The following is a 12918-nucleotide window of genomic DNA, read 5'->3' as shown; positions in this document are numbered from 1 at the left end:
CCATTTGGGAGGTCTTCACATGTTTCCTTGATCAACTCTAACATCATTAGCTTTTCCCTGGAAAGTTCTTGATTTTCACTGAGGACCATTGTCCAGCCCCCAAGGGATTTGTACAAAGACAAATTATGATGAATTGAGCACAACATCTTATAAAAAGGGCAGCCCGGTGCACAAAGCTCCCACGTATGTGGGGTCCGAGGAAGGGGTGGACCAGAATGGGTCTATAGTACGCAACCTTACCTTGCATTTTTGCAAGAGGCTATTTCCACGCCTCGAACCCGAGACCTCCAAGTCACACGGCGACAACCTCATTGTTGCGCCTAAGCACAACATCTTATGATCATACATATTTATAAACATGAATATTTACAAACAAAGTTGTTTACAAACTTTAATGAAAATCCCTCTTGAGAAGGTAGTAGTTTCAAGTCATTTTAAGTGTTTGGCCCTCACTATTCTGCAACTTCTAGGTCCCAGGCTTTATCACCTCAGTGATCTTGTACGGTCCATCACACTTCATCCTCAATTTCTTGTTTCCTAGTTCAGCACTAGTGAAACCAATCCTTCGCAACACTAAAACTTCCATCTTGAATTCTCTTTTCTTAACTCTAGAGTTATAATACCAAGCCACCCCTTGCTTGTAAGCAGTTGCTCTGATTTGAGCTTGTTCTTTGACTTCTTCCTACAAGTCTAGGACTACACTTCTTAGCTGTTCATTTGACTTCTTCCCTTTTGTGCGAACATCATTTATTCCATATTTATATATTTATGTGCTTACATCATAAGTTCCCTCATATCTGTTAGTGCTTGCTTTCCCAAGGATTGTAAAAATCAACCTGGTTTTAGGGTGTTCATAAAGGCTACTAAAGCTACCTCAAAATCTAGATTTCTCACCTCCAAAGCTGCAATGGTGAAGCACCTTATAAAATTCTTCAAGGATTCAGCACATCAAACTAGTATAAGTTTTAGCCATTTTTCTGCTGCTAACAAAATGTGTTGCAAACTTTAGATTTAAGTCACTAAAGTTATTAATTGTATGGGGCTTCAGGCTTTGGTACCAAGATCGATTAGACCCCTTTAGTTTTGTCAATAAAGCTTGACACATGATGGGATTTAGGACTCCTTGGAGCATAACTGATCTAAAAGTGTCGAGGTGGTCAACAAGGTCTCTGGTTCCATCATAGGACTCAACTTGTGGCATTTTGAACTTGGTTGGTAATGGGGTTACCATGACTGTAGAGCTGAATGGTGGGTCTGTCTCCTTCGTACCCAACAACTCTAACTTTTGTTTCCCTTCTCTTATTTCTTTTTCCATTCATTCGAAATGTTCATTCATTTCCTCAATTTTTTCTTCAACGTGGGTGGAGTGACTTGCAACAATGCTGATTTCATCAAATCAACCTTCTGGTTAGGCTGCGGCTACTAGGGATGGTTAGCTGGTTGATAACTCTCCCTCTTCAACACATACAACAAGTGGTTCAGGTTGTTCAGGCGGTGACGCCTGTTGGTTCTGTAAGATTTCTTCAAGAATCCTTTCAGTCCTTCGTTGGAAGGCCGTGAACTAGTTATATGTGACTCGTTTTGATGTCAAGCTGCATAGGAGGCTTCTTGTCCCCCTGGCTCCAAGTGATGTAACTAGGAGGCTAGCTTGCCCCTTCGAAGACAATTCTCTTCATTTTATGCAGCAGCATGTTTATGGTGCAAGGATACTAAGACATTCCAGCAGAGTCACCAATCCTGTTGGTGCTAAAAAATGGATTTCCGCTTCAAAGGTTAATTGAATGGAAGGTTGATGAAGACTTGTCATCACTTTTTGAAATCTGCAAGATGAAAATAGGCTCTTGGGAGGTCATGGTGGCGTCTGGGGGATCTCTCTGATGCCAAGTTTGTGAATATATCTGGAGGAATAAAAAGGAGAGAGTTCTAAGAGAGAGAATTACGAGTCTGATTGTGTTGACTTTACACCTTGAGAGGCATAGTTCCTACCGTACTTATAGCTTGGTCCTTCTCCACGTGACTTGCTCCCACAGGAGGATGTAACTGTAGCTTGCTTGTGGGCAATCCATCCCTGACGTGGGTGGTTATTTGTGAGTTAATAACTGCTCATGTGCGGTTAATTTGTAGGTGGGTTTGCGCATGGTCATAACTTCTTTGGTCATGGCTATTGGTTGGTTCCTTCACATTTTGTAGCAGTTGACTGCAATCCATGTGACCAACACATGGGCAAGAAGCACAGAGTTGACATGCTTTATCATGTGACCGTATGTGAGTGAAATACGTGGAGCAGCGCAGTGTAGAGCAGCGTAGAGTCGAGCTGAGCAGCATAGCACAAAACTCTGCAGCACTGCCGAGCTGCACAAAGCTACAGAGCTGCCGAGCTGTACAGAACTACAAACCTGCTTGGAGTAGGTCTGCTTACCCACGTGCCCTGGACGTGGCTCCCCTGGTGCCCACTCCTTATTACTTCTGACAGAGCCCTATTCCCAATACTAATTAAGTTTTGATGCATTTCCGTCATTAGTTCATTGAAAAGAATTTCCTGGAAGGAGAGCAAAAAACGATGATATATTCTTTGCCCCCGCCAAGGCCAATCCAGGGGCCACAGAAAAAAAAACAAAATCTAACATTTTTCAAAGCATTGTAAGAAGAGACACTTCTGCAGTGAGCAGGGAAATGCAGAGTAATGAACAATAAATTGCAAAGCTACACCTCAGATCAGAAGAAATAACAAAGAACAAACCATATTTCAGGTCCAATGGTGAGAAATATACCCAAACAATTTGAGAATAAATAATTTAAAATGGCATAAACAAATAAATAAAGTACCAAAGGAGCCACAAATCTGAGAATCATTGGAGGTAGCCTAGGGTCTGTTTAGTTTTGGAAAGCAATTTTCATTTTCCAATAAATTACAAAAAAGTAAGCTAATTTTTTATTTTTAACATTTGTATGAAATAATTGAATAACAATAAACAATTTTTGCACTATTTGCTTGTGAAAATAGTTTATTTTTTACTTTTTTTTTTTTCAAATAACTACAAAAATACCACCTTATTTTCCAATATTTCAAAATTTACATAGAAAAGTTGGAAACATCTAATCATTTGGAAATGCCTTTTCATTATTTTTTCTAGAATTTTTTTTTTTTTTTATAGCAAAAGAAATTTTATTCATAGGAAGAGAATTTAGACAATGGAAAATGAGACAACTTCCCAAAAAAGGTCTGGAATTATCCAGTAAAACCAGCTAACAAATATTAAAAAATAATAAATCAACATTCCAAAATGTTCCTCCAATCTCTATGTAACTTGTGGAAACTAATTCCTCAGAAAAAAAATCCAAAACTAGCACACCACAGTGAGGCCAACTACTGAATTTTTTCCCAAACCAGCGCCCCCATTTATTTTCTTCCTAATGAATATCCCTTGCATTATGCTCCAACCATAACCCACATAAAACTGCAAATATTCCACAGTTCCATACGCCTGCCTTGTCCTTTCTCCTACCAAAGCCTTTGAAAGAAAAAGCTAACAATTCACCAACCAAAGAAGGATTTAACAGCTCTTTCCAGAAATACCAAAGAGAATATTCCAAATCATCCAAGAATATTCCCAGTGCAAAAGAAGATGACTCTGAATTTTTGTAACAGAGTACGCATATATGGGGAGACAGCCTTCAAAGGTCTTCTAATTTGCAACAAGTTATTAGTATTAATTTTATTGATCACAGCCAAACAAGTGAAAGCCTTAATTTTTGAAGGAGCCTTAGTCTAGAATCTAGATTTCCAACTCTTACTTTGAATATGGGAGCATGGGATTTGGATCTTGAACTTTAATTTGTGTGGTTTACATATAGAATTTCTTCTAATCCAAACAAATTCAAATTCAAGTACCAAAATCCATGATTCCAAACATTACCTTATATAAAATTTGAAAAATTAGAAACAAGTTGTCTTTTTTTGTGATTATTTTAAAATCAAAAAATAAAAGAAGAAATTTTTTTTTGTACATGTGAACAGACTCTATTTTCTACCTTTTTTTTTTTTCTTCGAAAATCAAAAAATTGGAAAATAGAAAATGTGTTCCAATTCCAAAACTAATAAGGCCCCTAAAGTTGAGGCAAAACAAATAGAATCAAATATATCCAAAAAAAAAAAAAGAAGCAAAAGGACATGTCCTTCAATAGGGCAATGACCGAGGAATGGAGAGGAACCAATTAGTACAAAATATTACAAAAACATGACAATAATTATTTCAGCTTAATGTCATTTGAACCAATATATAACAATTTATAAAACATATTGAAGAAAAGTAGTACGAAATTTTCGCATGTGATCCTGTGTTTCACATAAGGACATAAAACTTAACAGCACTAAGGAGTGCATCACCTATAAAATTTAGGGTAAAATCTAGCAACACCTCCCTGAGTTTTCCAAGTATGACGCTCCACTCTATGAGTTTTGGAAAACTGGCAAAAAAAACCCCTAAGGTCTAAATATTTTCTTGAATTGAGGCTCTCTTTTTGGGTCTAGTTGAATCACATATTTAATTATATAGCAACTTGGATTAAAGAACAAAATCAGTGAATTGACTCAATGAAAGGTTAACCAATTAATATAAAAAATTTGGGTTTCCCATTTAGCATTCATATTTTACACAAGAAAAACTAACATTAAACTTCAAAATTTCATGAATTTTCAAATTTTAGTTTATATTTTTTTGATACTATGTTTAATAGGTTACTTGAATTTAAAAATATTGAATTATGTTTTATTTGTTTTATGAAGTGTTCAGTCATTAAATTGTTATAAAAATCATTTAACAAACATTTTATAGCTATACAATTACTAGGTATCTTTTATGATTTATTAGTAATTTTTATTTTTCATATATATTCTAAAATTTTTACAATAATAATAGAATTATTTTGTCATGTTGATGTCAATTGGTTGACCCAAATCGATTGGACTGGCTAAACCATTTACTTCAAGAATCAATTAGGTCTCCAATTCGTTTTCAGTTAGGTCTCCGATTCATCTCTTCAGTTTTCAAGATATTATACTGGCCAATTCTCTCAATTTAATATATTAAATCGATAGCATTTTAAAATATCATTTTATTAGGGGTAAAAAATTCATTTTTTTCACATATACATAACATTTGACCAACGATCAACTAGCGGAAGTTTACTCTAGGGGGTTTTTTTGTAGTTTTAAAAAATTCAGGAGGTGGAGTGTCATTTTCAAAAAAGTCAAGGGCTATTACTAGATTTTACCCTAAAACTTATACTAATAGGACAGCTTTTAAATTAACTGCACCTAAAAAAAATAAAAAATAAAAAATAAAAATAGAAAAAGAAACAGCAAAGCAAGCCAAAGCCCTCATTTCAAGAACCATAAACTAAACTAAACTCCGTGAGACAACAAACAAAAACTAAATAAATAAAAACGAAAAAAAAAAGAAAGGAAAAAAACAGAAGCATATAGAAAATATCTCATGTCCCTAACCACTCCCTCACCACATACCCTCTTTATTAGTGAATTCTTAGTTTTCCTAAATCATGTGATAAATGTACAGTCAAAAACAGGATAAACCAATTCAAAATTAAAAATTGACATTAATATCTTAATATCTTAGGGCCAATTCAAAATTAAAACCCAGCCTTAATATTCTTTGATTATATGTTATTAGTGCTTTCAGCAAAAAGCAAATTTCAATGGCCTCACCAATTATCAAACTAACTTTATACACAAATCATATACATCAATGAAATCCCAATTTGTTCTCAAGGTAAACCAATGCTAACCAAATATGCATACATGCAACCATGCACACATCCAAATGAAAATGTTTTACAATAACAAAATACATAACCAGAATCCCAATTGGTTCTTGCTAAACTCAATTCATTTTTATGAAAGCAAAATCAGGAGCTTCATTAAGAGTAAGACATTTCACTACTACTAAGGCATAAAATGAAACTGACAATAGCACAAAGCTAACACAAGCTCTCTTTTTACATCCCCACAATCTGGCTGACATCAGCTCAATTAATAAGTCTCCATCAACTCAAATATATAGTAAACACAAAAGACAAACAAAATTCCATATTCTAAACAAAACCTGAATTTAAAGTGTAACTACATTAATGAAACAACAGGCATTTTTAAAACTGAGTCTGCAAATACTTTTTTAAGAGATACGCAGGAGCACATTGATATCGGATGTCATTTACAAAAGAAGGCTTTATATCTTTCTCATAGAAGTATGTGAAATCTTTAATAAAATCGTTGCTTAATAAAACACAGAGAACCAAATGTCATTTTATTTTCTTGAGAGCTGATGTAGAACACAGAGAAAAACAAATCAAGTCAATGACATCGCAGGCAGCGCAGAATACGAATCCTGAAACACAACATATATCACTGGAATAAAATATATATATATGACCTTTGATTTAACAGACATTTTTAAACCCCAGCTCACAGATCATTCTCTTTGAATGAAAAAAAAACTGAACTGCATGTATGCAAGAGAATAGTGACATTGGATTTCATTTTAAAAAGATGCTTTATATCTTCCCCAAAAAAATATATGGAGATTTCATAGAGAATTTTGCTCAACAGAACGCACAATTATACATGTTAATTGCGTTGTTTAGACCTAATCTAGAACATGAACAAACCAACAAAATCAACATTTACGAGCCACACAAAGACACCAATCATACAACGCAACAAATAATAATTGGAGCGAAGAAAGAAATGTCAACTTGGTTAAGGCATGCCTTAAAGAAACCCAAGCACCATTTACACAACAGGACAGAGATATCGGATTTCATTTATAAAAAGGGGCTTTGCATCTTTCTCAGAAAATTATATGGAAATTTCAGAGCAGAATCTTGCCTAATTTCCAGAATAATATATGTTATTTCCGTTCTTGATACCTAATCTAGAACATGAAGCTAACAAAGAAAATCAAACTATTGCAAGGTACAGAAAGACATTAATCCTCTGGCACAATGAATAATAATTAAAGGAAAAAGAAAGAAAAAAATAGCAACTTGGTTGTAACAGTTTGTATGGCATTTCATTGAACTACTTCAACAAACACAGAAAGAAAAAAAATATAGGGCTGGCCTTTTGTTTAACAAACATTTTAAAAGTTAAATAAATGAACCATTATAAAAAACATACCTAAACAACATATCTGCAGGAGATCAGCAATATCAAATTTCAACCTAAAGCTTTCAAATGGTAAAATAATAGTACATTAGGTGTACATTTCTGGGAGATCCATATGTTTATTTTTTCCTGCATTTTTTAAATTATTTTCTTTCTAACAGGTACAATGATCAGAAACTCCAGCGCCAAGTTTTTTTTCGAAATTCACATTCTCGCAAAGAAATTAAGAAATAAAGAACAGAGTGACATAAGCAAGAAAATATTTAAGCAATACCGACAGACTAATAAATTGTCCTTCGCCGCAGTGTCAAATATCAAATACATATGTATTTCCTTTTTTTTCCTTCATTAAATCCCCATAATCCCATCTATCATCACACTGTGACATCTTCAGTTTCTTAAAATATCTCAAACCACTTAGTCCAGAAAAGAAACTTCATTCATAGCACAAAGTTAACATAAGTTCCCTTTTACATCACCCATAATCTGGCTCACATCATCTCAATTAATGAATCTCCATTGACTCAAAATATAGAACGAACACACAAGACAAATGAAACTTCAATTCTAAACCAACAAATTGAATTAAAGAACAAACATTTTAAAGGTGAGCCTGCAAATGATTTTTTTAAAAGATACTTAAATAACACTTACACAAGAGCACATTGATGTTAGATTACATTTATAAAAAAAAAGCCTTATATCTTTCTCATTAAAGTATGCAAGAATTTTTTGAAAGAGCATTTTCTAAAAACAAAGCATTGACTTACAAAACCCAAAATAAACGTTGTTTATCTTCTTGAGACCTGATATAGACCAATCTATCCTTCCCTACAACATCTAATATCAAATACATATAGAAGCATACATATTTACTATTTTTTCCCTTCATTAAATCCCAATAATCCCATCTAATACTCAGAATAAAGGAACAAAACAACAATGAAGACCCTGATTTATTAACAGAAATCGCCACAAACCAATTGCATCAATGACAACTCAAAAGAATGGGAACAAACCAAAAAATTCTCCCTTCACATTGCAGATAAGAGAATAGAATAACAATTCAAGAGAGACAAAAATAATAATAATGAAAAGCATAACGAGAAGAGATTAATGAAAACCATAATTAGAAATTAGAGCAGAATAAGGAATTGCAGCTTACACACACCACATCACAACAACAACAACAAGAACAACATATTGAAAATGAAGGTATAAACTAACCTCTTTCTTCTGTTGATGACCACTAATGAAATGGCACGGCTAGTCCAACGAACACTTGAAAGCGCAAACGAATGCTAATTGGAAGATTGAAAATCCAGAAGAGGCCCTCAAATTCAACAACGTAAGTACCACAATAAGCATTGACCCATCCCATTCAACAGCAGGAAATTGTACACAAATGGGTTTGCACAGAAACCAAATACACCCTCTGCCGCAAATACTCTGCCCGCAAAAACAAAGGGCATCACCTACCCCTTTATCGATTGTCCCATTCCTTCCTCCACCTGAAGACAAATCGCCCCATTCCATTCAGACTCTCACATCAAATCCAACCTAGAAGAACTGACCCAACACAAATACTTATTATCTGTACTTAATTTTAGGCACAACCAAACAATACTAATGACTTTCAGTACTTCTTCAGTTCAGTATTTATTATCAGTACTCTTCTAAATAAGTACTTTTTTCAGACAAGTATTCTTTTATAAGTGGTACCAAATGATCCCTAACAGCATCCCCTCTTGTGAAATAATTGTTACCTTTCGAAGTGAGGTAAATAACAGAGAAAAAGGTCAACTTAACTAAAATGCCGCAAGGTAACTACAATACAAAGCAACAAAGGAAAGACATAATGACCACAACTGCATACTTAAAAGAGTTTATTGAAAAAATAATCATAGTTGTATAAGTTTGAATGATTGGGACAACAAAACATATGCTAGCATTAGTATATTCCTAAAGAGGGAAAAGGTTAGTTCTAGGTACAGTGTTCCAGGTGACAAAGATCTTTGGTCCCTAAATAGAACCCTACCATTACCAGTAATCCCCACAGGAACAAGTTCCATCTTTGAAATGGTGGAATCTGCTGGCATCCCTCACAACAATTTCCCGTCTAGTAATCATGGCTATTAACTTAATTGCAGTATGGCAGTTGCAACAGATCCGATGGCTTTGCACAACCTGCAATGATGTCTGATCAGAAGTATTGATCAGCCCAAAAGCAACCGCCAATTTCTCACTGTGATGATGTATTGTGTGCTCTTCCTTTTCATCCACATCACAAAGGAAAAAGTTGGAAATCTCAGGAACATAACCAAATTTAGAAATCTCCAGCAACAAGTTGTCTAACTTCTGGTAAATATCCTTCCACTGAACATGGTATTTATCAGTAGAAAGGAAAACATGAGGCTGCTTGTCGATTTCAATCCAACTGCATGCAGGAAGCATTCTCAAGCCCCTTCTTTTCAAGGTCTCAAGGACAGCGGCAGCTTCCTCAAACTTCCCAGAACTGTTATAGACATTCATAAGCACAATATAATTACTAAGCTTTTCCGGTTCCATTCCATAAATTTTTTCAGCTGCAAATTTTCCAAGCTCTAAATTCTTATGGATCCTGCAAGCTATAAGCAAGGCAGCCCACATATTAACTGTTGGCTTAATGGGAGCATCTCTTATCAATGCAAAAGCTTCATCCAAAAGCCCTTCTCGACCTAGCAGTTCAATCATACATGCATAGTGCATCGCACGTGGCTTAATCTTGTAATCCCTATGCATTGATTCAAAGATCTGCCATCCACGATCCGATAAACCTGAGTGGCTACAAGCAGATAATACTGCCAGAAAAGTAACATGGTTAGGCATCATTCCTTCAAGAAGCATCTGCTCAAACATCTCAACAGCCTCAGCTCCTCGCCCATGATTGCCATATCCAGCAATCAAGGCATTCCAAGATATAACATTTTTGTGGGGCATCTTGTCGAAAACATGCTGTGCATCTTCTATCCTGCCCCATTTGCTATAGAAATCCACAAGTGTTGTGTTGGCTACTATATCTAACCCAAATCCATGACGAATGAGAGCTGCATGAGCTTGCTTAGCATGATCTACTGAAGCCAACCTCGCACATATTCTTACAACAATTGAGATTGTGAAATGGTCCATTTTGACACCAGAATCACGCATCTCATAATACATGCTCAAAGCTTCCTCACTATAACCGTGCAGTGCGTAACCAGCTATAATGGTATTCCATCCAACGGTGGTCTTCCGTGGCATATCATCAAAAACAAATTTAGCACATTCAATGCTCCCACACTTACTGTACATGTCAATCAATGCACAAGACACAAAAATATTTCCACTTACGCCCATTTTCAAAGCACACGAATGTAATTGTCTTGCAACAAAAAGATATCCCAGCCCTGCACAAGCCCGGATCGCAGTGGCAAAAGTACGGGATCCAGCATCTGAAAACTTACACCACATATCAAGAAACAAATGGAACGCTTCCAAGTAATCTCCAGAGTCAACAAGCCCCGCAATTATTGTATTCCATGAAACAAGGTTCTTATCAGGCATTCCATTGAACAGTTGGCGTGCATCGATCATCATTCCACATTTCACATGCATCAGCAATGTCCGGTTCCTCAAATACTGATCCCATTCAAACCCACTATCAATCGCATACTTAAACACCTTCTTCACACCCCCGATAGATTTCAATCCAATGCAAGCATTCACTAAAGCGTCATACGTGCTAGCGGGCAAATCAAAATCACCTTCGCGCTCCAAAATTTCAAACAATTCGAGGGCTTCCTCGTACTTCTTACAGAAAACCAACTTCTCTATCTGAATGCAAAGTCCCAAACTCGACTTTCTTACTAAGGCATCTTTTGGATGAGCTTCGTTCTCTACATTAATGTTGATTTTCGATTGTTTTGGCTTGGGCTTTAGCTGTATGCCTGTTTCAGTAGAAGAACACTTCATCCGCGAAAACGGGTTCCGCCATTTTCTTTTATTAAATGCAGAAAAATACCCAGACACGAAAGATTTATCTCCGCCAGTAAGAGTATTAGTATCAGAGAGGATCTGGTCCAATGATATGTTTTGGAAACACAAGAAGGGGATCTCCATGCTCATCTCGCCGCGAAGAACAGCAAGGAATACGACAAAATCAGCAAATATACTGACAAAAATGTGAGAAGATCTACTTCTGCTAGCTCTGGATACAAAGCTATGAAATTCGGAGACGGCAGAGTGCTGCAATGCAATAGTGCTGACTGCTCCCGTTCATAATTTTGAGAGATCACCTATCCCGGCGACTTATACGAAGCTTCAACGTTTACAACTAATTAAAGGGCTGCAAACGAGCCCCGCCGAGCCGAGCTTTGACATGTTCAGGCTCCGCTCGGCAGAATGAAGGCTCGGCTTGGGCTCGGACTCGTTTTGAGGCGAGCTCAGAAGTCCAGGCTCGAGCTCGGCTCGGAAATAAAAGCGACAGGCCCAGGCTCGGGCTCGGGCTCGGTTCACCCTTTATCACCGCTTTGGTAGATCTTCGTCGCCGCGCGCCGCCTGCTGCAACTCCTCTGGAAAGCCACTTAGCACGACTCTCTCGCTGTCTCTCGCGCTCTCTCTAATCTCTCGCGCGAGCGGATGGTAGATCACCGTTTTTTGGATTGTCGCAGCTGCGAGCAGCAGTCAACCGAAACTGACGACGCACGCACGCTAATCAGCCACATCTCTGCTGATCTACGCACGCGTACACCATTTCGAATCTAGCTTTCAGATTGCTAATGTAGCTTCTTTCAGCTCTTCAAGTAATTCTCTTTAAAATATTGTGAATCATTGCTGCTGCTGAACCTGAAAGATCACTCTCTCGGTTACTCAGACCTGTGTGTTGATATTGCTGTGGCTCTATTATGCTCCTAGATGAAAATATTCAAACACTTTGTTATGAAAAATATGAATGTCAATCACTATTCTTCATCACTTCGATTTTTTCACCTTAAATAAATGTCTTGTTATCCATATTATCCCCTCATATTTATATACACACATTGAATGCTTGTATACATACTTGCATGTTTAAAGTAAGTAAGACATATAAAAAGAAGATGAAAGGTAATAAAGATGAGAGACATCTTATAGAAAGTCAGAGATATTTTGTATAAAGGTCGATTCTAAATCATCTTATGATTCCTCTCCAGACAGTAGAATATTTTTTCTCATCCATCCATGAAGTTGGCATAGCCGAACTACGTAAATTTCTGTCTTATCTCTATTTATTTTTCTGCACATTTTATAACACGTTATCAGTACGAAACTCTAACTAACTGAGTTATTTATTTAATTCTTATTTAATTAATTTATTTTTTTAAAATTTTACTCCATAAGAATATAATATTCTCGAGAAAATATATGTTTTTTAAAGTTTAAAGAGTATCAATCTCTAAAAGAGATGATAATATAGTCTTTCTGAAGAGATTATATATTTCATATACTTTAGTTATGCCAAACAAGGTTTCTAGATTCTATATTTTCCTTTTTCTCATCAAAATCGCACCCTCGATCCGCATATAAACCCTTGCAAACTTTATGTTTTTTAAATGTGTGCTTTTGCTTTGTTACACCCATGATGTAGTTTCATTTAGAAAATAAAGGCAATATGATTTTGAACTCTTCATGAAATTTTAGCCCTTCTAAAAACAATTAAAAATTATTATATGGTT

At 36.0% G+C, this 12918-nt stretch overlaps 1 protein-coding gene across 1 annotated transcript; it reads right to left on the bottom strand.

Annotated features, from left to right (window-relative positions):
- Positions 1-9068: 9068 nt before the first annotated feature.
- On the bottom strand, positions 9069-12158 carry LOC131152256 (pentatricopeptide repeat-containing protein At5g50390, chloroplastic-like). Its single transcript, XM_058104022.1, has one exon. It carries the CDS (start codon positions 11327-11329, stop codon positions 9224-9226), a length of 2106 nt encoding a protein of 701 aa, XP_057960005.1. The 5' UTR covers positions 11330-12158; the 3' UTR covers positions 9069-9223.
- Positions 12159-12918: the final 760 nt, after the last annotated feature.

Source organism: Malania oleifera, chromosome 3, assembly GCF_029873635.1.
Source record: "Malania oleifera isolate guangnan ecotype guangnan chromosome 3, ASM2987363v1, whole genome shotgun sequence".
Lineage (NCBI taxonomy): Eukaryota > Viridiplantae > Streptophyta > Magnoliopsida > Santalales > Ximeniaceae > Malania > Malania oleifera.
The sequence above is the reverse complement of the archived record's forward strand: the minus strand, read 5'-3'. Positions and strand labels throughout refer to the sequence as shown.